The following is a 26,782-nucleotide window of genomic DNA, read 5'->3' as shown; positions in this document are numbered from 1 at the left end:
ACTCGTGTGAAAACAGAAGGCTGCAACGTTTTGCTTGGAATAGACAAGCCTTGGTCTCGCCACTCTCTCCCCGTTTGGCATCCTCCAATTGTAGTGGGCCACCGACAACTTCCCTTGCTCCTCGTGACGAGGACGAGTGACTAATCTGAGTCTGGGCATTGTTTGGAGGTGAGTCTAGGCGTGGTACGACCACCTGTTCTTGTCCAGCCAGAGAGCTGTCATCGTCGGTGGAAGTGCATGACTCGGACTCATCCGTTTTGCCGTCTTCGCTACTAGAATCAGCGCGTTCTATGCGAATGAATGGCCTTTCCTTGTAGGCTTGTCATTCTCCATACCGGCTGATGGACATTGCTGCATGCTGATACATTTCACTAGCAAATTTCTTTGGATTAGAGATTGTGCTTCTTTTATCATTGTTTTTTAAAAACATATTCACTTCCTGATGGTTTTTGTCTCTTAGACATGGTAGCAAATGGTTTCAAATCTCTATAGATGACTTTTAGCTGAAATTATATCCACTAGTAGTAGTTAGCTAACCTTAACAGGCTAGGTTAGGCTACTGCCTTAATCACCAATTGTCTTCGTCACACACAAACATTAACATAAATACAAACATTTAATTGGCAGATTCATTTTTATTAATGTTTCACAATTGGATAATCCCATATAAAACACACACATCACCATAGCTGCCAAAGATAGTAGGAGTGAACTTCGGGAGAAGCGGGAATGGGGTGGGGGCGGGAACTGCAGCAACGCTATGAGCTGGTGGCTGGGGTGCCGCGGACGGTGTAGTAGCCGATCAGGGGCTCGGAGGGCGGCCTAAGGGCGGCCTAATCTTGCCTAATGTTAGGGCCAGCCCTGTGTTTGCCCATGGAGGAAGTGTTGACCCATTTTGACCCAAAATTGACCCATTTTGCACACCCCACTCTACCATGAAACATCTGTGTCTTAAAGAAGGTGTGGCGGAGGTGTGTCTACACCGTATGCTGACTTTGACCTAATGCCCTAATAATTCCACCACCTATACACACGAGACAACCATTTAATAAGGTCTAACAAACCTACCGGTTCCAAGTAGAAAAAGCAAGCATCAACAATAACAAAAATCCAGAAAGAAATAACTCCATTCTCCATGCACTGTAATTTACATCTTGATAAGAACTATTGATAAGAGCTTTATAAATTAGTAATTCGTTTGGATATGGGACTTGTAAATATAAATGACACTTGTTTTAGATCTATTTTACCTTATAGTCGCTGGAGACAAAGCATTTGGAAGCAAACTGAAGCATATTGTCACGGATCCCCCGGTACTGTTGCTCATTCTGTTCACCAGCTCCAGAGGTCTAGTCACCGGCCTTCTAGGTGTCACTGAACTGGATTCATTACCACCAACCCCGGATTGTCTTGTCTCATTACACACACCTGGTTCCCATTCCCCCTGATTAGTATGTGTATATATGTGCCCTTTGTTCCCCATTCTCCTGGTCGGTTATTGTCCCCATGTCCGTTGATCTTGTGAGTACCTGTGCTTTGTTGTAGCGGATTTCGTGCTACGTGTTATTGTGCACTTGTTATTACGGGTCTCCTCCCATGTATTATTTTGAGGTTTTACACCTCGCTCTTTTGTTTGGGTTACATCCCTGTTTTTATATATATATGTGTGTGTTTTTGGGCTTCATCCCTGTCGTTTTTCATGACATACTTTATTTTTGGTGGAGAAATAAAACACCCGTTTTCCTGCGGCTGTCTCCTATCATTATACAGTGTGACTGAATAATCGACCCAGTGAAAATATAGACGGTGGGAAAGGCCGAGCTGTCGACCGTTGTTGACAGTCCTCATGACGCTGGACTGTCTCAAGACTCGGCAGCGCCATGGACAGCGTGCTGGCAACCATTCTGCGTTTGGAACCGTATGAGCAGCAGTACCGGGGGATTTGTAAACACATCAACTTTCTCACATTAAAGTTCATTCCATTATGCAGATTTACATCATTTTAACTTGCAGGGATGGGCACTCTTGAATGTCTTAATTATAGGTTACACCGGCTTTAAAACAGTTACAGAGGTTATTGGTTGTGATAGGAGAACTGAAGATGGATCAACATTTTAGTTACTCCACAATACTAACCTAATTGATAGAGTGAAAAGAAGGAAGCCTGTAAAGAATAAAAAATATTCCAAAACATGCATCATGTTTGCAACAAGACTCTAAAGTAACACTGCAAAGAAATGTGACAAAGAAATTTAGTTTTTGTCCTGAATATAAAGTGTTATGTTTGGGGTAAATCCAACACAACACATTACTGCGTACCACTCTCCATATGTTCAAGCATAGTGGTAGCTGCATCATGTTATGGGTATGCTTGTAATCATTAAGAACTGGAGAGTTTTTCAGGATAAAAAAATAATCAAAATGGAGCTAAGCAACTAGTGTCAGGACCCGGTTACGAACCCAGGTCTCCAGAGTGAGAAACAGTCACTTAACCAACTAAGCCACGAATAGTCGGCAGAACCCAGAAGATGAGGCAGACACAGCAGTACTTTGAGACGGTGTATTTAATGAAGTAAAAAGTGAAGTTATTCAGGACAACATGTAACTCCACAACCTCAAAAGGAATTCCACAAGAACAAAGGTAATCCTCCAAGACAAAAAGGTAAATCCACAAGGTGGAAGGTATAGCACAAAAAGCCTCAAAAGATACTCAAAAACAAACAAACAAGAACAAAAAACAGAATTCCACAAGAGTCCACCGGGATCAACAAGAGTTCACAGAGTACTAGGGCTGGGTGCTAACATACAAACACAGAGCAAAGAACAGAGGAAAACAAAGGGTTTAAATACAATCAGGGGAAATGAGGCACAGGTGCAAATAATAATGGGGATCAAGGGAAAACAAAAGGTCAAAAGGCACAATGGGGGCATCTAGTGACCAAAAACCGGAACAACCCTGGCCAAATCCTGACAACTGGCAAATTCCCGAGAGGAAAACCTGGTTCAGTCGGCTTTCCAACAGACACTGGGAGATGAATTCACCTTTCAGTAAGACAATAACCTAATACACAAGGCCACATCTACACTGAAGTTGCTTACCAAGAAGACAGTGAATGTTATTGACTGGCCAATTTACAGTTTAGACTCAAATCTACTTAAATCAATGCAAGACCTGGAAATGGTTGTCGAGCAACAACCAAATCTTTTGAAAAGAATAATAGTCAAATGTTGCATAATCCAGATGTAGAAAGCTCTTAGAGATTTACTCAGAAAAACTCACAGATGTATTCGCTGCCAAAGGTGATTTTACAAAGTACTGACTTAGGGGTGTGAATACTTATGTAAATTCCATATTTCTGTATTTCATTTTCAATAAACTGCCAATGTACTGATAGTTCCATTCCGTTGGTATAGCCTACATTATAATTCCAGTTACGTTGTTTGGTTAATTTGTTTCCTCTAAATGCGGTCCTGGCGTGTGGTTGTTGATGAGGACCATAAGTAAGTGTTGACAATATTTAAAAAAAGACATGTAGGTTAATTAAATCGTTATGGAGCAGAGCACAGGCCAAGCCGTAACATTTTGAAAGCTACGCATGGTGTAATACTTGGCCATGTCATCACACAGTTCCATGGTTAGTGCAAGCAATAGACAAGGGTATAGCCTACTATTGCACACTATTCTCTCTATTATAATTATATGTACACTAATCTTCCAATATTACCATGGTTTAAAGAACTGAATGTGGCAATTTGCAGAATGAATCGAACCACCATTTTCTTTCTTTTGTGAGTAAAGGCTCTCTAAACCTGTTTTTTGAGATTCATAGAGTAAATACTTCCATAAACCTAAATAATTTACAAGAACAGGGTATTGATGCTGAAACTGAGACAAATATGCATATATTTAGATGGATTTTTCATTGATCCTTAATATTCTGAACCTGTTCTCTCAATACATTCTCATGATTCTGTCAACAAAAGTCATACTTGCACCACGAATGGCTTAAGACAAATATACTGAAAACCCTATTGAATGAAAACTCCACGAGAATATCTGTTGATCAGCAACTGGTAGGACTTTCAGCGGTTGAGTTAAATTTATTCAGAGTGTGCAAGGTAGCCACACCTGCAGAGTGCTTTACGCCACTGAATAAGATGGGTCTGAATACTAAATACTGAGGTGTGCGTAGGAAAGTCATAAATTCCTACGTCTGAGGCTTAAAAGTCTTTGAGGAAGTTCTCACTTGTATGGAGTGAGAAAACTAGTCTTATAAACTATCAAACCAAACATTACTGACCACAACATGGCTTCTTCCCTAATTGACACACCCACTTCCTTTTTCTTCTCCTTCATTGGGGTTTAACTGCGGTTGGCATCCAATATTATTGTTGCATTACCGGAACCAACTGTACCTCCACTTCTTCTACTCTTCTGGTAGCTAGAAATCATCCAAACCCATACAATCCACCCAAACTACATACACTACACTGCCCACTAGTCATACTACAGTGATCAGGTAAATTAATCCCTCCTCTGCCCATGGGCCGGGGAGGGTAGCACTTCTTCTTCTAACATCTTCTGTAGATCCTATAATAATGGAAATTTTTATAATATGCACAATTCAGGACCATCGCAATGAAGGCCAAGAACCTGGATTTGTCAACACACAGATTATGCACCCACTTTCAAATTCATTCAAACCAGGAAGTGAATATGGGTGTGGCTAGGGAGTGACCGGGGCTAAGGCCACAGCCTATACACATCTCAAGGAACCATGGAACCTTGTGGGGTACATACAGTATGTGTGGGGAATAATGAACATCAAGGCTATATGAATGATTTTATCACTGTATTCAAGCCCATTTGTGTGATAAAATAGCCTAGATTCAGTGTTCAACATTGTCGTCTGGTGTTCTCTATTGACTATATATACACTGCTCAAAAAAATAAAGGGAACACTAAAATAACACATCCTAGATCTGAATGAATGAAATATTCTTATTAAATACTTTTTTATTTACATAGTTGAATGTGCTGATACCAAAATCACACAAAAGTTATCAATGGAAATCAAATGTATCAACCCATGTAGGTCTGGATTTGGAGTCACACTCAAAATTAAAGTGGAAAACCACACTACAGGCTGATCCAACTTTGATGTAATGTCCTTAAAACAAGTCAAAATGAGGCTCAGTAGTGTGTGTAGGCATGCTCCTGGGCATGCTCCTGATGAGGTTGCGGATGGTCTCCTGAGGGATCTCTTCCCAGACCTGGACTAAAGCAGCCGCTAACTCCTGGACAGTCTGTGGTGCAACGTGGCGTTGGTGGATGGAGCGAGACATGATGTCCCAGATGTGCTCAATTGGATTCAGGTCTGGGGTACGGGCGGGCCAGTCCATAGAATCAATGCCTTCCTCTTGCGGGAACTGCTGACACACTCCAGCAACATGAGGTCTAGCATTGTCTTGCATTAGGAGGAACCGAGGGCCAACCGCACCATTATATGGTCTCACAAGGGGTCTGAGGATCTCATCTCGGTACCTAATGGCAGTCAGGCTACCTCTGGTGAGCACATGGAGGGCTGTGCGGCCCCCCAAAGAAATGCCACCCCACACCATGACTGACCCACCGCCAAACCGGTCATGCTGGAGGATGTTGAAGACAGCAGAACGTTCTCCACAGTGTCTCCAGACTCTGTCACGTCTGTCACATGTGCTCAGTGTGAACCTGCTTTCATCTGTGAAGAGCACAGGGCGCCAGTGGCGAATTTGCCAATCTTGGTGTTCTCTGGCAAATGCCAAATGTCCTGCACGGTGTTGGGCTGTAAGCACAACCCCCACCTGTGGACGTCGGGCCCTCATACCACCCTCATGGAGTCTGTTTCTGACTGTTTGAGCAGACACATGCACATTTGTGGCCTGCTGGAGGTCATTTTGCAGGGCTCTGGCAGTGCTCCTCCTGCTCCTCCTTGCACAAAGGCGGAGGTAGCGGTCCTGCTGCTGGGTTGTTGCCCTCCTACGGCCTCCTCCACGTCTCCTGATGTACTGGCCTGTCTCCTGGTAGTGCCTCCATGCTCTGGACACTACGCTGACAGACACAGCAAACCTTCTTGCCACAGCTCGCATTGATGTTCCATCCTGGATGAGCTGCACTACCTGAGCCACTTGTGTGGGTTGTAGACTCCATCTCATGCTACCACTAGAGTGAAAGCACCACCAGCATTCAAAAGTGACCAAAACATCAGCCAGGAAGCATAGGAGCTGAGAAGTGGTCTGTGGTCACCACCTGCAGAACCACTCCTTTATTGGGTGTCTCTTGCTAATTGCCTATAATTTCCACCTGTTGTCTATTCCATTTGCACAACAGCATGTGACATTTATTGTCAATCAGTGTTGCTTCCTAAGTGGACAGTTTGATTTCACAGAAGTGTGATTGACTTGGAGTTACATTGTGTTGTTTAAGTGTTCCCTTTATTTTTTGGGGCTGTGTATATATGAATGTAGGTGCTACAATAAAATAAAACAATTGTAATCATGTTAAGGTGGGTCAGTCATTGCATTGCTGGGTGTAAAAGAAATGTGTGTCACATTAGATAACAGTCAGTGTAGGTCATTTCATTGACCCATATACTCTTTTGGTGGACGGCTGTAAAAGACCATCATAAACGATACTTGGTGTCTGAAACATGATGAGTGTTGTTCCACAAGGCCACATCCACTGGATCCCCTTATCTTTGGCAGTTTGAATCATTTCAACTGTCGCTGTGAAAAGGAGATTACCCAGTTCTATGGATTTAGAGTGATGGCGACCCAGAGATCGTTTGAAGTCGTTTGAAATAGAAGACATGGCTACGAGTAGCAACAGACGCTGATCAATCGGGATAAGGGCAGGAAAGAGCATACATAGATTCTCTCTATGCAGCCTACTAACAATGCTGAAAATAATGGAGGGGAGAAGAAGCACTGTAAGGCGGTTGTAATTCAATTGGGTCCGGCCAATTAAAGCTAAATATAGCATACATTTCTAGGACAAAAATAACAACGAAGTTACAGCAACAAAATTAAATCTGTCCATCAAGACAATACCATTACGCTGAATGTGTTTATTTGTGTCTTTTGAAGACAAAAATGTAAGGACACACTCCATGTTGTGTATTGTACTCATCTCCACAAAGAACTGTTGCTCAACATCCATCTCCATTTTGCCCTAGCTGGAGCTCTGATGCAGATGACAAATCTGGGGGATGTGAGGAGGGCCTAGTGAAGCTGGAGTAATTGAATTACCTGCCTCTAGTCTGTATGACTGCCGGCAGCCAGTGACATAGGGATAATTCATGGGCACAGAAGCCTCCCTGCCCCTCACTCTCTATGAGCCAGGGCCACAGCTTTGTTTGCCAAGGCATATCTCCATTTTGCTTTCTAGTCTTTCATCAGATCTGTGACGCATGCTAAGCCTTTGCTGACCTGAGCAGTTTGACAATAGGTGCCTGGCACCTATTACTATACCCCATTCAAAGCTACTTCAAACTTTTGTTTTGCCCATTCACCCTCCGAATGGCACACATAAACAATCCATGTTTCAACTGTCTCAATGTTTAAAATCCTTCTTTAACCTGTCTCCTCCCCTTCATCTACACTGATTGAAGTGGATTTAACAAGTGACATCAATAAGGGATCATAGTTTTCACCTGGATTCACCTGGTCAGTCTATGTCATGGAAAGAGCAGGTATCCTTAATGTTTTGTACACTCAGTGCATGTCTATATTTTCAACAAAACACTTGCTTAGCGACCTTTAATAAAAACTTTGGAGAGAAAATAATCCTGCGATGACAGCTTAAAGTTGGTGGAATTTAATAGATATCTCTTCAAAAATATTGTGGAAAAGCAACAAAGGGCCGAGACCCTGGTTGAATTCTTGACTCATCCGACTAAGTGGAATAGAGTAGCTTTAATTTCAACATAGTGAGCATTTATTTGCTTCTTGGCAGTTCTCTCAGAGACAGAATGGACTGTGACCGGTCTCTAATCTGGTGGTATCCAGAAGCGCAGACGAGGGAGATGTGTTCATGGTTTAACTGGACGACCGTCCATCTGCCCAAGACCTCAAAGGACCCCATGTAGAGAGAGTTAGAGGGTTGGTTGGGGATTAAGCAGAAGCCTCGCTATAACTTTAGTCATCAATACCCTCAGCCCACGATGACCAAACCACTACCAGTTCCATAGTTCTATTTTTATCTGGTGAAAAAATCCCTATAACACTCTCTGCCAGCCTCTTCAAAGTTAAAGCACGACAGAAAATGTTGTAAATTGAAGAGGATCTTCAAAAGTGCTGTGGGGATACAGTTTTGGTAAATATCATGGAATGTAGAGAGTAGCATTGGAGAGCCAGTATATTAACCTTTTGACCTTGACAGATTATCTATTTTTTAGGCCCCTCATGATCAAAATCTGTCTGAGATTGTCAGCAGTAAAACATTTGTCAAATAAACATTATTTTACTGTGTTGTGTCTTGCACTGTATGAAGACTAGGAATTTAGAGCACAGATTTTCAAAGATGAATAAAAAGTCAGAATTGTATAAGATAAATCAAACCATAGCAAGGTCCTACCACAGAACTTGAAGTGTGACATAGTGAGATCTAGGATGAAATGACCATCACAATGACTTAAATGTAAATGTAAATGTATAGGTCCCACTGGTACACCACATAAATTGGTTGAGACATTGATCAGTGAGATTACAACCAATAAGTTGTAATCACATAAGTTAATTGAATTTCTAATTTGATATCACTATGCTTTAACCATCTAAAAGCACAACCAAATTCCAATTGTAAGTTTTTTGGTTCAGTGGTCACCCAATTATCTATCATTGCTTATTCCACCATTTAAAACCATACAATAGACTAATATGTTATCACTGTGCTTCAGAAATCGATCAAATGAAATTTGTTTATAAAGCCCTTTTTACATCAGCAGATATCACAAAGTGCTATACAAAAACCCAGCCTAAAAACCAAACAGCAAGCAATGCTGATGGAGAAGCACGGTGGCTAGGAAAAACTGCCTAGAAAGGCAGGAACCTAGGAAGAAACCTAGAGAGGAACCAGGCTGTAAGGGTGTGAACTGGCGGCAGAGAAGTCAGACGCAGGAGAGAAATAACTGTGTTTCCAACGGCACAGTTTATTTACAGGAACACACCGGAAAACATAATAGTAAAAATCAATGGGTAACATAACCCGACGCACAGCAGTACAGACGTACAGATACACTACAATAAACAATCACCGACAAGGACATGAGGGGAAACATAGGGTTAAATACACAACATGTAATTGATGGGATTGGAACCAGGTGTGAAGGAAGACAAGACAAAATCAATGGAAAATTAAAAATGGATCAGTGATGGCTAAAAGATCGGTGACGTCGACCACCGAACACTGCCCGAACAAGGAGAGGGACCGACTTCGGCGGAAGTCGTGACAGACTTTCATATTCTGACTATCTCTGAAACTCACTTAGATAATACCTTTGATGATACAGTGGTAGCAATTCATGGTTATAACATCTACCAAAAAGACAGAAATGCCAACGGAGGCGGTGTTGCGGTCTATATTCAGAACCACATTCCTGTAAAGCTGTTAAATACTGTTGAAGTAATATGGCTACAGGTTCATCTGCCTCACCTAAAGCCCGTTCTTGTGGGAAGCTGCTATAGACCATCAAGTGCTAACAGTCAGTATCTGGATAATATGTGTGAAATGCTTGATAATGTATAGGATATCAACAGATAAGTATATTTTCTGGGTGATTTATATATTGACTGGCTATCATCAAGCTGCCCACTCAGGAAAAAACGTCAAACTGTAACGAGTGCCTGCATCATGGATCAGGTTGTCAGTCAACCTACCAGGGTAGTTACAAACAGCACAGGAATTCAAATGTATTGATCACATTTTTACTCAGGCTGCAGATATTTTCTTTAAAGCAGTATCCAAATCCATAGGATGTAGTGATCACAATATAATAGCTATATCTAGGAAAACCAAAGTTCCCAAGGCTGGGCCTAATATAGTGTATCAGAGGTCATACAATACGTTTTTTAGTGATTCATATGTTGATGATGTAAAGAATATTTGCTGGTCTGTGTTGTGCAATGAGGAGCAACCAGATGCTGTACTTGACGCATTTATGAAACTACTTCCAGTTAGTAATAAGCTCACACCCATTAAGAAAATGACTGTAAAACTGTTAAATCCACTTGGATTGATGAGGAATTGAAAAATTGTATGGTTGAGAGGGATGAGGCAAAAGGTATGGCAATTAGGTTTGGCAGCCCAACTGCAAATTAAGAAATCATGAGACAAAACTAAATAAAAAATAAAATAAACTACACTATGAAACAAAGATAAATTATATCAAGAATTATAGTAAAAAGCTTTGGGGCACCTTACATGAAATTTTGGGGAAAAAAGCCAACTCGGCTCTTTATTGAATCAGATAGCTCATTCATCACAAAGCCTACTGATATTGCAAACTTATTGAATTACTTTTTCATTGGCAAGTTAGCAAACTTAGGGATGACATGTCAGCAACAAACACTGACACAACACATCCAAGTATATTTGACCAAATTATGAAAGACAAGAATTGTACTTTTTAATTCAATAAAGTCAGTGTGGAAGAGGTGAAAAAATTATTGTTGTCTATCAACAATGACAAGCCACCACGGTCTGACAATCTAGATGGAAAATTACTGAGGATAATAGCAGATGATTTTCCCACTCCTATTTTCCACATCTTCAATTTAAGCCTACTAGAGAGCGTGTGCCCTCATGCCTGGAGGGAAGCTAAAGTCATTCCTCTACCCAAGAATAGTAAAGCCCCCTTTACTGGCTGAAATAGCCAACCAACCATCCTGTTACAAACCCTTAGTAAACTTCTGGAAGAAAATTGTGTTCGACCAGATACAATGCTATTTTACAGTAAACAAATTGACAACAGAATTTCAGCATGCTTTATAGGGAAGGACACTCAACAAGCACAGCGCTAACACAAATGACTGAAAATTGTCAGAGAAATTGTTGATAAAAATGATCGTGGGGGCTGTCTTGTTAGACTCCAGTGAAGCATTTGACATTATTGATCATAGTTTGCTGCTGGAAAAACGTATGTGTTATGGCTTTACAACCCCTGCTTTAATGTGGATAAAGAGTTACTTGTCTAACAGAACACAGAGGGTGTTCTTTAATGGAAGCCTATCAAATATAACCCAGTTAGGAATCAGGAATTCCCCAGGGTAGTTGTTTAGGCCCCTTGCTTTTTTCAATTTTTACTAACGACATGCCACTGACTTTGAGTAAAGCCAGAGTTTCTATGTATGTGGATCACTCAACTACTCTACTACTACTACACCTCAGCTACTACAGTGACTGAAATGACTGCAACACTCAACAAAGAGCTACAGTTAGTTTCAGAGTGGGTGGCAAGGAATAACTTAGCCCTAGATATTTCTGAAACTAAAAGCATTGTATTTGGAACAAAACACTCAAGTTGAGATGACTAAACTGCTTGGAGTATCACTATATTGTAAACTGTCATGGTCAAAACATATTGATGCAGTAGTAGCTAAGTGGGGAGAAGTCTGTCTTTAATAAAGTGATGCTCTGCCTTCCTAACAACACTATCAACAAGGCTACATGGAACTTTATCCACATCAAGTAACTGACGCAAGAAGTACAATTTGATTTAAAGAAACAGATTTAAAAATCACCTTATGGAACAGCAGGGACTGTGAAACAACACAAACATTGGCACACCCACACACACACACACACACACACACACACACACACACACACACACACACACACACACACACACACACACACACACACACACACACACACACACACACACACACACATGATAACATACACACTATACATACACATGGATTTAGTACTGTAGATATGTGGTAGTGGTGGAGTAGGGGCCTGGGGGCACACAGTGTGTTGTGAATCCATAATAAATACAAAATACAAATGGCACGACAATGGTCCTCAGGATCTCATCAAGATATCTCTGTGCATTCAAATGGCCATCAATAAAGTGAAATTGTGTTCATTATCCGCAGCTTATGCCTGCCCATACTATAACCCCACCGCCACCATGGGGCACTGTTCACAATGTTGACATCAGAAAACCGCTAGCCCACACAACGACATATACGTAATCTGCCTGGTGCAGTTGAAACTGGGATTCATCTGTAAAGAGCACACTTCTCCAGCATCGAAGGTGAGCATTTGCCCACTGAAGTTGGATACAATGCCGAACTGCAGTCAGGTCAAGACCCTGGTGAGGACAGCGAGCATGCAGATGAACGAGCATGCAGATGAGCTTCCCTGAGACGGTTTCTGACAGTTTGTGCAGAAATTCTTCTGTTGTGCAAGCCCACAGTTTCATCAGCTGTTCGGTTGGCTGGTCTCAGATGATCCCGCAGGTGAAGAGGCCGGATGTGGAGGTCCTGGACTGGCGTGTTTACACGTGGTCTGCGGTTGTGAGGCTGGTTGGACATACTGCCAAATATTCTAAAACTACGTTGGAGGCAGTTTATGGTAGAGAAATTAACATTACATTCTCTGGCAACAGCTCTAGTGGACATTCTTGCAGTCAGCCAACCAATTGCAAGCTCCCTTAAAAATTGAGACATCTGTAGCATTATGTTGTGTGACAAAATATTAGATTTTTGATTTTATTATTATTAATTTTTTTACCCCTTTTTTCTCTTCAATTTCATGGTATCCAATTGGTAGTAGTTAGTCTTGTCTCATCGCTGCAACTCCCGTACAGACTCGGGAGAGGTGAAGGTCGAGAACAATCCGTCCTCCAAAACACAACCCAACATAGACACACTGCTTTTTGACACAACACACATCCAACCCAGAAGCCAGCCGCACCAATGTGTCGGAGGAAACACTGCACATCTGGCGACCTGGTCAGTGTGCACTGCGCCCGGCCCGCCATAGGAGTCACTAGAGCGCGATGAGACAAGGATATCCCTGCCGGCCAAATCCTCCCTAACCCGGATGACGCTGGGCCAACTGTGCGTCATGGACCTATGCGGGCGCGGCCAGGATTCAATTCTGGGCTTTGGCTGGTCCACTCAAAGACTTTCACATTCCAGCATTCCAGCATTGCTTTGGCTGTATGCTTGGGGTCATTGTCCTGTTGGAACCTAAATCTTCGCCCCATTCTGAGGTCGTTTGCACTCTGAAGCAGGTTCGGGACGTGAGCGTCCCACCTCTCAACAGCCAGTAAAACTGCAGGGCGCCAAATTCAAAACAACAGAAATCCCATAATTAAAATTCCTCAAACATAGAAGTATTTTACACCATTTTATAGATACATTTCTCATTAATCCAACCACATTGTCCGATTTCAAAAATGCGTAGGTCATCAACTAGTCACAGAAAGCATTCAGCCATTTTCCAACCAAAGAGAGGAGTCACAAAAAGCAGAAATATAGATCAAATTCATCACTAACCTTTGATGATCTTCATCAGATGGCACTCATAGGACTTCATGTTAAACAATACATGTATGTTTTGTTTGGTAAAGTTCATATTTATATCTAAAAATCTGAGTTTACATTGGCGCGTTACGTTCAGTAGTGCCAAATACTTCCAGTGATTTTGCAGAGAGCCACATCAATTAGACAGAAATACTCGTAATAAACATTGATAAAAGATACAAGTGTTATGCATGGAATTTCAGATCAACTTTTCCTTAATGCAACCGTTGTGTCAGATTTTTAAAAAACTTTACCGAAAAAGCACACCATGCTATAATCTGAGTAGAGCGCTCAGAGCCTATACGTATATCCGCCATGTTGTGGAGTCAACATTAGTCAGAATAGCATTATAAATATTCACTTACCTTTGATGATCTTCATCACAATGCATTCCCAGGAATCCCAGTTCCACAATAAATGTTTGTTTTGTTTGATAATGTCCATCATTTATGTCAAAATAGCTCCTTTTGTTAGCGCGTTCAGTCCAGTAATCCACATTCATAAAGCGTGTTCAATAGTTTCAGATGAAAACTCAAAAAAGCTCTGTTACAGTTAGTAGAAACACGTCAAACGATGTATAGAATCGATCTTTAGAATGTTTTTAACATAAATCTTCAATAATGTTCCAACCGGACAATTCCTTTGACTTCAGAAATGAAGTGGAACGTAGCTACCTTTCACGTGAACGAGCGAGACTGAGCTTGTGGCACTCTGCCAGACCACTCACTCAAAGAGCTCTTATGAGCCCCTCCTTTAGAATAGAAGCATCAAACAAGTTTCTAAAGACTGTTGACATCTAGTGGAAGCCATAGGAAGTGCAAAATTACCAATATCCCACTGTGTATTTGATAGGGGCTGAGTTCAAAAACTACAAACCTCAGATTTCCCACTTCCTGGTTGGATTTTTTATCAGGTTTTTGCCTGTCATATGAGTTCTGTTATACTCACAGACATCATTCAAACAGTTTCAGAAACTTCAGTGTTTTCTATCCAGAACAACTAATTATATGCATATTCTAGCTTTTATGGCTGAGTAGCAGGCAGCTTAATTTGGGCACGCTTTTCATCCAAAATTCCCAATACTGCCCTCTACCCCAAAGAAGTTAAGGATTTTCTGTATTTGGCTTCATTCATTATTCCCTCTTATCTTTACTGGTCTCCCAGTCCCTGCCGCTGAAAAGCATCCCCATGGCATGATGATGCCACCACCATGTTTTAGACAGATGATGGATGAGCTGTACCTGTACCTTTTCTCCAGACAAAGCAATTTGCATTCAGACCAAATAGATATTTTTTTGTCTCATCAGACCATAGACTCTTTTGCCTTATGCTCTCAGAGTTATTCACATACCCTTTTGCAAACTCTAGGTATGCTGTCATGTGACTTTTTCTCAGGAGTGACATCCATCTGGCCACTCTCACATGAAGCCCAGATTGGTGAATTGCTGTATAGACCTTCTGGCAGATTCTCCTATGGCCTCCCTGTTTCTCAGTTTGGTCGGACAGCCAGCTCTAGTCATTGTCTGGGTAGATCCATATTTTTTTTTCTCCCAATGATGGAGATCAATGTGCTCTTGGAAACTTTCAACACTCTAGAAATTGTGTTATACCCTTCCCAAGATAATTACATTTTCCACAGTTGTAGTGACATCTCAAGGATGATCAAAGGAAATTGGATGCACATGAGCTCAAGTACCAGTCAAACGTTTGGACACACCTATCATTCAAGGGTTTTTCTATATTTTTATTTTTTCTACATTGTAGAATAATACTGAAGACATTAAAACTATGAAATAACACATATGGAATCATGTAATAACCAAAAAAGTGTTAAACAAATCTAAATATATGTGAGATTCTTCAAAGTATCCACCCTTTGACTTGATGACAGCTTTGCACACTCTTGGAATTATCTCAACCAGATTCACCTAGAATGCTTTTCCAACAGTCTTGAAGGAGTTCCCACATATGCTGAGCACTTGTTGGCTGCTTTTCCTTCAATCTGCGGTCCAACTCATCCCAAACATTCTTAATTGAGTTATGGTTGGGTGATTGTGGAGGCCAGGTCATCTCATGCAGCACTCCATCACTCTCCTTCTTGGTCAAATAGCTCTTACACAGCCTGGAGATGTGTTAGGTCATTGTCCTGTTGAACTTCTAAAAACATGGTTTTCCTTTGTCATTATGGGTTATTGTGTGTATATTGGTGGAAAAAAATATATATTGAATACATTTTGAACTCAGGCTGTAACACAACAAAATGTAGAATAAGTCAATGGGTATGAATACTTTCTGAATGCACTGTAGGTAGATGTTTCCTGCAGTCAAATGACCAAATTGCCCTGTAGTGGCCTCTTGGGTGAAATGTTATTCATATTTTTCATAACCTGCCGAAAATCCAGTGTTTCTATGTCAAACGGTTTGGTTATATTTCAGTGATGTATATAGAGTGTAATATTGGGATGCAAACTCAAAATGTAATACATATCCACGCTATATATGCCATGTATTATTTTTGTAAACCCATAGCCATGTGTGTGAGGTGTATTCTTTCGTTTCAAAGTCGATCTGTTTGACTACCAATAAACACTTTTTGTGACTGTCACGTATACTCCCTCTCTGGCCTCTAGGTCACCAGGCTGCTTATTATGGCGCACACCTGTCACCATCCTTATGCGCACCAGCACGTCATCACACTCACCTGGACTCCATCACCTCCCTGATTACCTTCCCTATATATGTCACTCCCTTTGGTTCCTTCCCCAGGCGTTATTGTTTCTGTGTGAGTTTCCTGTCTGTACGTTGTTTGTGTTTCTTGTTTTGTATTATGTTTAATTTATTTATAAAATTATTCACTCCCTGAACTTGCTTCCTGACTCCCAGCGCACACGTTACAGTGACCCTGATTTAGACCACTGCAGTAAAAGTTTAACGTACAAAATATATAAGCAAGCAAAAACACAGACACAATAAACAAGCATAGAAAAAATGCACTTTAAATAAAGGTTTATTAGATTTAGTCCTATTCTTTACTTGAGAGTTTTGTTTGAGATGGAGACGTTAATCCAACATATCAATTAATTTATTGACACACTGAAATGGCACAGATGGAACTATCGAAGCAGAAGATACATGTCCTGGTACATGTAGGATATTTGGTTGCGTTGGAATCAAACACAATTCAGTATCACTCAATATCATTAAATATGAAATTCACCAGAGCTTGAAACCCTGTTAAATTGTTTATTTTTTGTTGAATTCCGAGTTGAATTAAAAAATATATATCTCTTGATGACAAATGTTATATAGCCCTAAATATCATTATTGATCAAATACAGTTGAAGGCGGAGGTTTATATACACCTTAGCCAAATACATTTAAACTCAGTTTTTCACAATGCCTGACATTTAATCCTAATCCCTGTTTTAGGTCAGTTAGGATCACCACTTTATTTAAGAGTGTGAAATGTCAGAATAATAGTAGAGAGAATGATTTATTTCAGCTTTTATTTATTTCATCACATTCCCAGTGGGTCAGAAGTTTACATACACTCAATTAGTATTAGGTAACGTTGCCTTTAAATTGTTTAATTTGGGTCAAATGTTTCGGGTAGCCTTCCACAAGCTTCCCACAATAAATTGGGTGAATTTTGGCCCATTCCTCCTGACAGAACTGGTGTAACTGAGTCATGTTTGTAGGCCTCCTTGCTCATAAACACTTTTTCAGTTCCGCCCACAATATGTCTATAGGATTGAGGTCAGGGCTTTGTGATGGCCACTCTAATACTTTGACTCTGTTGTCCTTAAGCCATTTGCCATGACTTTGGACGTATGCTTGTGGTCATTGTCCATTTGGAAGACCCATTTGCGACCAAGCTTTAACTGATGTCTTGAAATGTTGCTTCAATATATCCACATAATTGTCCTCCCTCATGATGCCATCTATTTTGTGAAGTGCACCAGTCCATCCTGCAGCAAAGCTCCCACACAACATGATGCTGCCACCCTGTGCTTCATGGTTGGGATGGTGTTCTTCAGCTTGTCCCCATGTGTCCCCCTTTTTCCTCCAAACATAACGATGGTCATTATGGCCAAACAGTTTAATTTTTGTTTCATCAGACCAGAGGACATTTCTCCAAAAAGTGCGATCTTTGTCCCCATGTGCAGTTGGATTTTTTATGGCGGTTTTGGAGCAGTGGCTTCTTCCTTGCTAAGCGGCCTTTCAGGTTATGTTGATATAGGACTCGTTTTACTGTGGCTATATATACTTTTGTACCTGTTTCCTCCGGCATCTTCACAAAGTCATTTGCTGTTGTTCTGGGATTGATTTGCACTTTTCGCACCAAAGTACGTTCATCTCTAGGAGACAGAACGCGTCTCCTTCCTGAGCTTTATGACACCTGCGTGGTCCCATGGTGTTTATACTTGCGTACTATTGTTTGTACAGATGAACATGGTACCTTCAGGCGTTGCTCCGAAAGATGAACCAGACTTGTGGAGGTCTACAATTTATTTTCTGAAGTACTGGCTGATTACTTTTGATTTTCCCATGATGTCAAGCAAAGAGGCACTGAGTTTGAAGGTAGGCCTTGACATTTATCCACAGGTACACACCTCCAATTGACTCAAATGATGTCAATTAGCCTATCAGAAGCTTCTAAAGCCATGACATAATTTTCTGGATTTTTCTGAGCTGTTTAAAGGCACAGTCAACTTAGTGTTTGTAAACTTCTGACCCACTGGGATTATGATACAGTGAATTTTAAGTGAAATACTCTGTCTGTAAACAATTGTTGGAAAAATTACTTGTGTCATGCACATAGTAGATGTCCTAACCGACTTACCAAAACTATAGTTTGTTAACAAGACATTTGTGGAGTGGTTTCTAAAATGTTTTTAATGACTACAACCTCTGACTTCAACTGTATGAGTGTAATGAACACGGGGGAGACAGCGGGCTGGTTTCAAGCGCAGAGCGCAGCAGGTGTTTAATGAAAGGGACCATAGGAGGAGGCAGGTAGCTGGGTCGAGGGGCAGGCAGAAGGTCATACACGGTAGGTCCAAAAATGGCAACAGTACAGGCAGGGAATAGGCAAAAGGTGCTGTGAGTGAGGTAGGAAAAAACTGTCATACACGGGAGGAGAGAAGGATGGGGGAAAACATTACTGTGCAGCCGTATTCATCGACCTGGCCAAGGCTTTCGACTCTGTCAATCACCACATTCTTATTGGCAGACTCGACAGCTTTGGTTTCACAAATGATTGCCTCGCCTGGTTTACCACTACTTCTCTGATAGAGTTCAGTGTGTCAAATCAGAGGGCCCGTTGCCCGGACCTCTGGCAGTCTCTATGGGGGTGCCACAGGGTTCAATTCTTGGGCTGACTCTCTTCTCTGTATACATCAATGATGTCGTTCTTGCTGCTGGTGATTCTCTGATCTACCTCTACGCAGACGACACCATTCTGTATACTTCTGACCCCTCTTTGGACACTGTGTTTTCTAACCTCCAGATGAGCTTCAATGCCATACAACTCTCCTTCTGTGGCCTCCAACTGCTCTTAAATGCAAGTAAAACTAAATGCATGCTTTTCAATCAATCACTGCCCGCACCTGCCCGCCTGTCCAGCATCACTACTCTGGACGGCTCTGACTTAGAATACGTGGACAACTACAAATACCTAAGTGTCTGGTTAGACTGTAAACTCTTCTTCCAGAGTCACATTAAGCATCTCCAATCCAAAATTAACTCTAGAATCGGCTTCCTATATAGCAACAGAGCATCAATCACTCATGTTGCCAAACATACCCACGTAAAACTGACCATCCTACCGATTCTCGACTTCGGCGATGTCATCTATAAAATAGCCTCCAACACTCTACTCAACAAATTGTATGCAGTCTATCACAGTGCCATCTGTTTTGTCACCAAAGCCCCATACACTACCCACCACTGCGACCTGTACACTCTATTTGGTTGGCCCTCGCTTCATACTCGTCGCCAAACCTACTGGCTACAGGTTATCTACAAGACTCTGCTCGGTAAAGCCCCGTCATATCTCAGCTCACCATAGCAGCACCCACTCGTAGCATGTGCTCCAGCAGGGATACCTCACTGGTCACCCCCAAAGCCAATTCCTCCTTCGGTCGCCTTTCCATCCAGTTCTCTGCTACCAATGACTGGAACAAAATGCAAAAATTACTGAAGCTGGAGACTCATACCTCCCTCACTAGCTTTAAGCACCAGCTGTCAGAGCAGCTCACAGATCACTGCACCTGTACATAGCCCATCTGTAAACAGCCCATCTATCTACCTCAGCCCCATACTGTATTTATCTTGCTCCTTTGCACCCCAGTATCTCTACTTGCACAGTCATCTTCTGCACATCTACCATTCCAGTGTTTAATTGCTATATTGTAATTACTTGGCCACCATGGCCTATTTATTGCCTTACCTCCTTACCTCATTTGCACTCACTGTATATAGACTTTTTGTTATCTTTTTTTCTACTGTATTATTGACTGTATGTTTTGTTTATTCCATGTGTAATGCTGTGTTGTTGTATATGTATGTGTTGCTATGCTTTATCTTGGTCAGGTCGCAGTTGCAAATGAGAACTTGTTCTCAACTAGCCTACCTGGTTAAATAAAGGTGAAATAAATAAATAAATAAATAAAAATACATCCTGTGGTTAAAATTTCAACCACAGGATTATTTTTCACATAGATTCTATGTCACAATAGGTAGACAAATTACATGGAAACAACATTGATTCAACCAGTTCATGCCCAGTAGGGTTGTGCAGTACATTAGCTGAACAGCAATCTAACCTGCCCTTTTTGTTTCTCTCTCTCCCTGTAGGCTTGACTCCTTCTAAAGCCCCAATGGAGCAGGATGTGGAGAGTCCGGCAATCACCATCCGAAAGGCCAAGCTCCCCAAGCAAGCCTGTGAGGACCTCCCCAAGCAGCTGGGGGACCAGGTGCGAGCAAAGAGGAAGATTCAGCGGTACGTCCGTAAGGACGGCAAGTGTAATGTCCACCATGGCAATGTCCAGGAGACCTATCGGTACCTAACGGATATCTTCACCACACTGGTGGACCTCAAGTGGAGGTTCAACCTCTTCATCTTCGTCTTGGTGTACACAGTGACATGGCTTTTATTCGGCTTTGCGTGGTGGCTCATCGCCTATGTTCGTGGTGACCTGGAACACATAGGGGACAACCAGTGGACTCCCTGTGTCAATAACCTCAATGGGTTTGTCTCAGCCTTTCTCTTCTCCATAGAGACAGAGACCACCATAGGGTATGGCTATAGGGTTATAACAGACCAATGCCCAGAGGGGATCCTTCTGCTGTTGATTCAGTCAGTGCTGGGGTCCATAGTTAATGCCTTCATGGTGGGCTGCATGTTTGTTAAGATCTCGCAGCCCAAGAAGCGGGCGGAGACGTTGGTATTCTCTACCAACACTGTCATCTCCATGAGGGATGGCCGGCTGTGCCTGATGTTCAGGGTGGGGGACCTTCGGAACTCGCACATCGTGGAGGCCTCCATCAGGGCCAAGCTGATCAAGTCCAAGCAGACCAAGGAAGGGGAGTTCATACCCCTCAACCAGACAGACATGAATGTGGGTTATGACACAGGGGACGACAGGCTCTTCCTGGTGTCCCCGCTCATCATCTGTCATGAGATCAACCAGAACAGCCCCTTCTGGGAGATCTCCCAGGCCCACCTGGACAAAGAGGACCTGGAGATCGTGGTCATTCTGGAGGGCATGGTGGAGGCTACAGGTAAGCAGCATCAAACATATAAATTACAGGTTTAATTAACCAATTTTTCTTTCTCTTTGTTTCCTTATTAGCAGATTTCACCTAGTTAAACTGAAACTTTTCTGCAGTTTGATAATATATATTTAATTTGTGTGTGGGTGTTGTATTAGCTATGACAATAATTCTAGTAATTTTATACAGTAGCAAAGACCGTGCTCATCGTCCAGTCATATGTTACCACTGATTTGCATTAGTAGTTCATGGATTATGCAGAAGTGAACAAGGATGTTTCATCTCTTATTATAATAATGAATTCATGTGTACTTGTCTCCTCTCCTTTTCTTCTTACCTTGTTTTCCACTGAGGTTTGAGAGGGAGTCATTGAAAGGCATGAGGGAAAACAGACAATGTGATATAATTAAAATAATCTAGATTCAGCCCTTATGTGCACAGGGCCAGATTCTGAAATCATAGGCCTGGGGCTTTTTTTATATAGTAAATTCGCTGTTGAAGAAGAACAACTTTTATAATAAAGCCATAATAATATTTGCGATGTGGCATAGGCTACAGCTGAGTAGAGGGATTTGTAGGATTTCCACACATGTGGAACATTTGTTAGCAGGGTCTCCCGCCTAAAAATGTGCCTTTTAAAAATGCATTTCACGCAATTCTATGTCATTTATATGACAGAAGACATTAGCTGAATCTTTTTTAATACCACACAAATGACCGGAATTAGTGACTACTCTGACAAACTGAGATCAAACTGGTCTTGAATTCTAACAAACAATAGCCCAGGCCATTGAAGCAACACACAGCAGAAACCATAGGCTATTACTCATGGTAATGGCCGATGCGCTCCTCTTGGCAGTAGCCTATCTCAAGATGAGCTACTTTGAAAAACAGTGCTGCTGTTTGCAAAAAATTGGGAGTTCTGGAGAAAAATAAATGATATTAGTTCTACAGACTGTTATGCAGGTGAATGAGGACCCAAAAGCGACTTGGCGAAAACAGAGTTTTTAATCCAGTAAAGTTACTATACAAACAAAAGGCATAATACTACTCGTAATGACGAGAACAGACTGGAGACTTGATCAAGAACTGCAGGTTGCCTCGGGAAGGCACTTGAACCTAGCAGACTCAGACACCTGCTCACCACGCAGCATCTGAGGGAAACACGACACGACAGGGCAATACATAGACACAGCACGGTGAACAATAGATAAGGATCCGACAGGGCAGGAACGGAAAACAAGGAGAGAAATAGGGACTCTAATCAGGGAAAAGGATCGGGAACAGGTGTGGGAAGACTAAATGATTGATTAGGGGAATAGGAACAGCTGGGAGCAGGAACGGAACGATAGAGAGAAGAGAGAGCGAGAGAGTGAGAGAGGGAGGGGGAGAGAGAGGGATAGAAAGAGGGAAAGAACCTAATAAGACCAGCAGAGGGAAACGAATAGAAGGGGAAGCACAGGGACAAGACATGATAATCAATGACAAAACATGACAGTACCCCCACTCACCGAGCGCCTCCTGGCGCACTCGAGGAGGAACCCTGGCGGCAACGGAGGAAATCATCAATAAGCGAACGGTCCAGCACGTCCCGAGACGGAACCCAACTCCTCTCCTCAGGACCGTAACCCTCCCAATCCACTAAGTATTGGTGTCCCCGTCCCCGAGAACGCATGTCCATGATCTTACGTACCTTGTAAATAGGTGCGCTCGACAAGGACGGGAGGGGGAGGGAAGACGAACGGGGTGCGAAGAAAGGGCTTGACACAGGAGACGTGGAAGACAGGATGGACGCGACGAAGATGTCGCGGAAGAAGCAGTCGCACAGCGACAGGATTGACGACCTGGGAGACACGGAACGGACCAATGAACCGCGGAGTCAACTTACGAGAAGCTGTCGTAAGAGGAAGGTTGCGAGTGGAAAGCCACACTCTCTGGCCGCAACAATACCTTGGACTCTTAATCCTGCGTTTATTGGCGGCTCTCACAGTCTGTGCCCTGTAACGGCAAAGTGCAGACCTCACCCTCCTCCAGGTGCGCTCACAACGTTGGACAAACGCTTGAGCGGAGGGAACGCTGGACTCGGCAAGCTGGGATGAGAACAGAGGAGGCTGGTAACCCAGACTACTCTGAAACGGAGATAACCCGGTAGCAGACGAAGGAAGCGAGTTGTGAGCGTATTCTGCCCAGGGGAGCTGTTCTGCCCAAGACGCAGGGTTTCTGAAAGAAAGGCTGCGTAGTATGCGACCAATCGTCTGATTGGCCCTCTCTGCTTGACCGTTAGACTGGGGATGAAACCCGGAAGAGAGACTGACGGACGCACCAATCAAACGACAGAACTCCCTCCAAAACTGTGACGTGAATTGCGGGCCTCTGTCTGAAACGGCGTCTAACGGGAGGCCATGAATTCTGAACACATTCTCGATGATGATTTGTGCCGTCTCCTTAGCGGAAGGAAGTTTAGCGAGGGGAATGAAATGTGCCGCCTTAGAGAACCTATCGACAACCGTAAGAATCACAGTCTTCCCCGCAGACAAAGGCAGACCGGTAATGAAGTCTAGGGCGATGTGAGACCATGGTCGAGAAGGAATGGGGAGCGGTCTGAGACGACCGGCAGGAGGAGTGTTACCCGACTTAGTCTGCGCGCAGTCCGAACAAGCAGCCACGAAACGGCGCGTGTCACGCTCCTGAGTCGGCCACCAAAAGCGCTGGCGAATAGACGCAAGAGTGCCTCGAACACCGGGATGACCAGCTAACTTGGCAGAGTGAGCCCACTGAAGAACAGCCAGACGAGTGGAAACAGGAACGAAAAAGGAGGTTACTAGGACAAGCGCGCGGCAGTGGGACGCAGTGTGCGTGAGTGCTTGCTTAACCTGTCTTTCAATTCCCCAGACAGTCAACCCGACAACACGCCCATAAGGAAGAATCCCCTCGGGATCAGTAGAAGCCACAGAAGAACTAAACAGACGGGATAAGGCATCAGGCTTGGTGTTTTTGCTACCCGGACGGTAAGAAATCACAAACTCGAAACGAGCGAAAAACAACACCCAACGAGCTTGACGGGCATTGCAAGTCGTTTGGCAGAACGGATGTACTCAAGGTTCTTATGGTCTGTCCAAACGACAAAAGGAACGGTCGCCCCCTCCAACCACTGTCGCCATTCACCTAGGGCTAAGCGGATGGCGAGCAGTTCACGGTTACCCACATCATAGTTGCGCTCAGATGGCGACAGGCGATGAGAAAAATAAGCGCAAGGATGAACCTTATCGTCAGACTGGAAGCGCTGGGATAGAATGGCTCCCACGCCTACCTCTGAAGCGCCAACCTCGACAATGAATTGTCTAGTGACGTCAGGAGTAACAGTGAGGATAGGAGCGGACGTGAGGTTAGTGGAAAACGTTCTTTTAGAAGATCAAAAGCTCCCTGGGCGGAACCGGACCACTTAAAACACGTCTTGACAGAAGTAAGAGCTGTGAGAGGGCAGCAACTTGACCGAAATTACGAATGAAACGCCGATAGAAATTAGTGAAACCTGAAAAAGCGCTGCAACTCGACACGTGACCTTGGAACGGGCCAATCACTGACAGCTTGGACCTTAGCGGAATCCATCTGAATGCCTTCAGCGGAAATAACGGAACCGAGAAAAGTAACGGAGGAGACATGAAAAGAGCACTTCTCAGCCTTTACGTAGAGACAATTCTCTAAAAGGCGCTGTAGAACACGTCGAACGTGCTGAACATGAATCTCGAGTGACGGTGAAAAAATCAGGATATCGTCAAGATAGACAAAAACAAAGATGTTCAGCATGTCTCTCAGAACATCATTAACTAATGCCTGAAAAACAGCTGGCGCATTGGCGAGACCAAACGGCAGAACCCGGTACTCAAAATGCCCTAACGGAGTGTTAAACGCCGTTTTCCACTCGTCCCCCTCTCTGATGCGCACGAGATGGTAAGCGTTACGAAGGTCCAACTTAGTAAAGCACCTGGCTCCCTGCAGAATCTCGAAGGCTGATGACATAAGGGGAAGCGGATAACGATTCTTAACCGTTATGTCATTCAGCCCTCGATAATCCACGCAGGGGCGCAGTACCGTCCTTCTTCTTAACAAAAAAGAACCCCGCCCCGGCCGGAGAGGAAGAAGGCACTATGGTACCGGCGTCAAGAGACACAGATAAATAATCCTCGAGAGCCTTACGTTCGGGAGCCGACAGAGAGTATAGTCTACCCCGAGGAGGAGTGGTCCCCGGAAGGAGATCAATACTACAATCATACGACCGGTGAGGAGGAAGGGAGTTGGCTCGGGACCGACTGAAGACCGTGCGCAGATCATGATATTCCTCCGGCACTCCTGTCAAATCGCCAGGTTCCTCCTGAGAAGTGGGGACAGAAGAAATGGGAGGGATGGCAGACATTAAACACTTCACATGACAAGAAACGTTCCAGGATAGGATAGAATTACTAGACCAATTAATAGAAGGATTATGACATACTAGCCAGGGATGACCCAAAACAACAGGTGTAAAAGGTGAACGAAAAATCAAAAAAGAAATAGTCTCACTGTGGTTACCAGATACTGTGAGAGTTAAAGGTAGTGTCTCAAATCTGATACTGGGAAGATGACTACCATCTAAGGCAAACATGGGCGTAGGCTTGTCTAACTGTCTGAAAGGAATGTCATGTTTCCGAGCCCATGCTTCGTCCATGAAACAACCCTCAGCCCCAGAGTCAATCAAGGCACTGCATGTAGCACCCGAACCGGTCCAGCGTAGATGGACCGACATAGTAGTACAGGATCTAGATGAAGAGACCTGAGTAGTAGCGCTCACCAGTAGCCCTCCGCTTACTGATGAGCTCTGGCCTTTACTGGACATGAATTGACAAAATTTCCATCAAATCCGCAATAGAGGCACAGGCGGTTGGTGATCCTCCGTTCCCTCTCCTTGGTCGAGATGCGAATACCTCCCAGCTGCATGGGCTCAGTCTCTGAGCCAGAGGAGGGAGATGGTTGCGATGCGGAGCAGGGAAACACCGTTGACGCGAGCTCTCTTCCACAAGCTTGGTGACGAAGATCTACCCGTCGTTCTATGCGGATGGCGAGAGCAATCAAAGAGTCCACACTGGAAGGAACCTCCCGAGAGAGAATCTCATCTTTGACCACTGCGTGGAGTCCCTCCAGAAAACGAGCGAGCAGCGCCGGCTCGTTCCAGTCACTAGAGGCAGCAAGAGTGCGAAACTCTATAGAGTAATCCGTTATGGATCGATCACCTTGGCATAGGGAAGCCAGGGCCCTAGAAGCCTCCCTACCAAAAACTGAACGGTCAAAAACCCGAATCATCTCCTCTTTAAAGTTCTGGTAATTGTTAGAACAATCAGCCCTTGCCTCCCAGATAGCTGTGCCCCACTCTCGAGCCCGGCCAGTAAGGAGT

General features: G+C 43.3%; 1 protein-coding gene across 1 annotated transcript in view; it reads left to right on the top strand.

Annotated features, from left to right (window-relative positions):
- LOC123999682 (G protein-activated inward rectifier potassium channel 2-like) overlaps positions 1–26,782 on the top strand; it is a 111,712-nt gene that overhangs the window by 62,647 nt on the left and 22,283 nt on the right. Inside the window, exon 2 of the mRNA XM_046305664.1 lies at positions 20,437–21,363. Coding sequence (XP_046161620.1) covers positions 20,437–21,363 — 927 coding nt within the window. The remainder of the gene's footprint in view (positions 1–20,436; positions 21,364–26,782) is intronic.

This window comes from Oncorhynchus gorbuscha, linkage group LG16 (genome assembly GCF_021184085.1).
Source record: "Oncorhynchus gorbuscha isolate QuinsamMale2020 ecotype Even-year linkage group LG16, OgorEven_v1.0, whole genome shotgun sequence".
NCBI classification, from domain to species: domain Eukaryota; kingdom Metazoa; phylum Chordata; class Actinopteri; order Salmoniformes; family Salmonidae; genus Oncorhynchus; species Oncorhynchus gorbuscha.
This window is presented reverse-complemented; position numbering and strand designations above follow the sequence as displayed.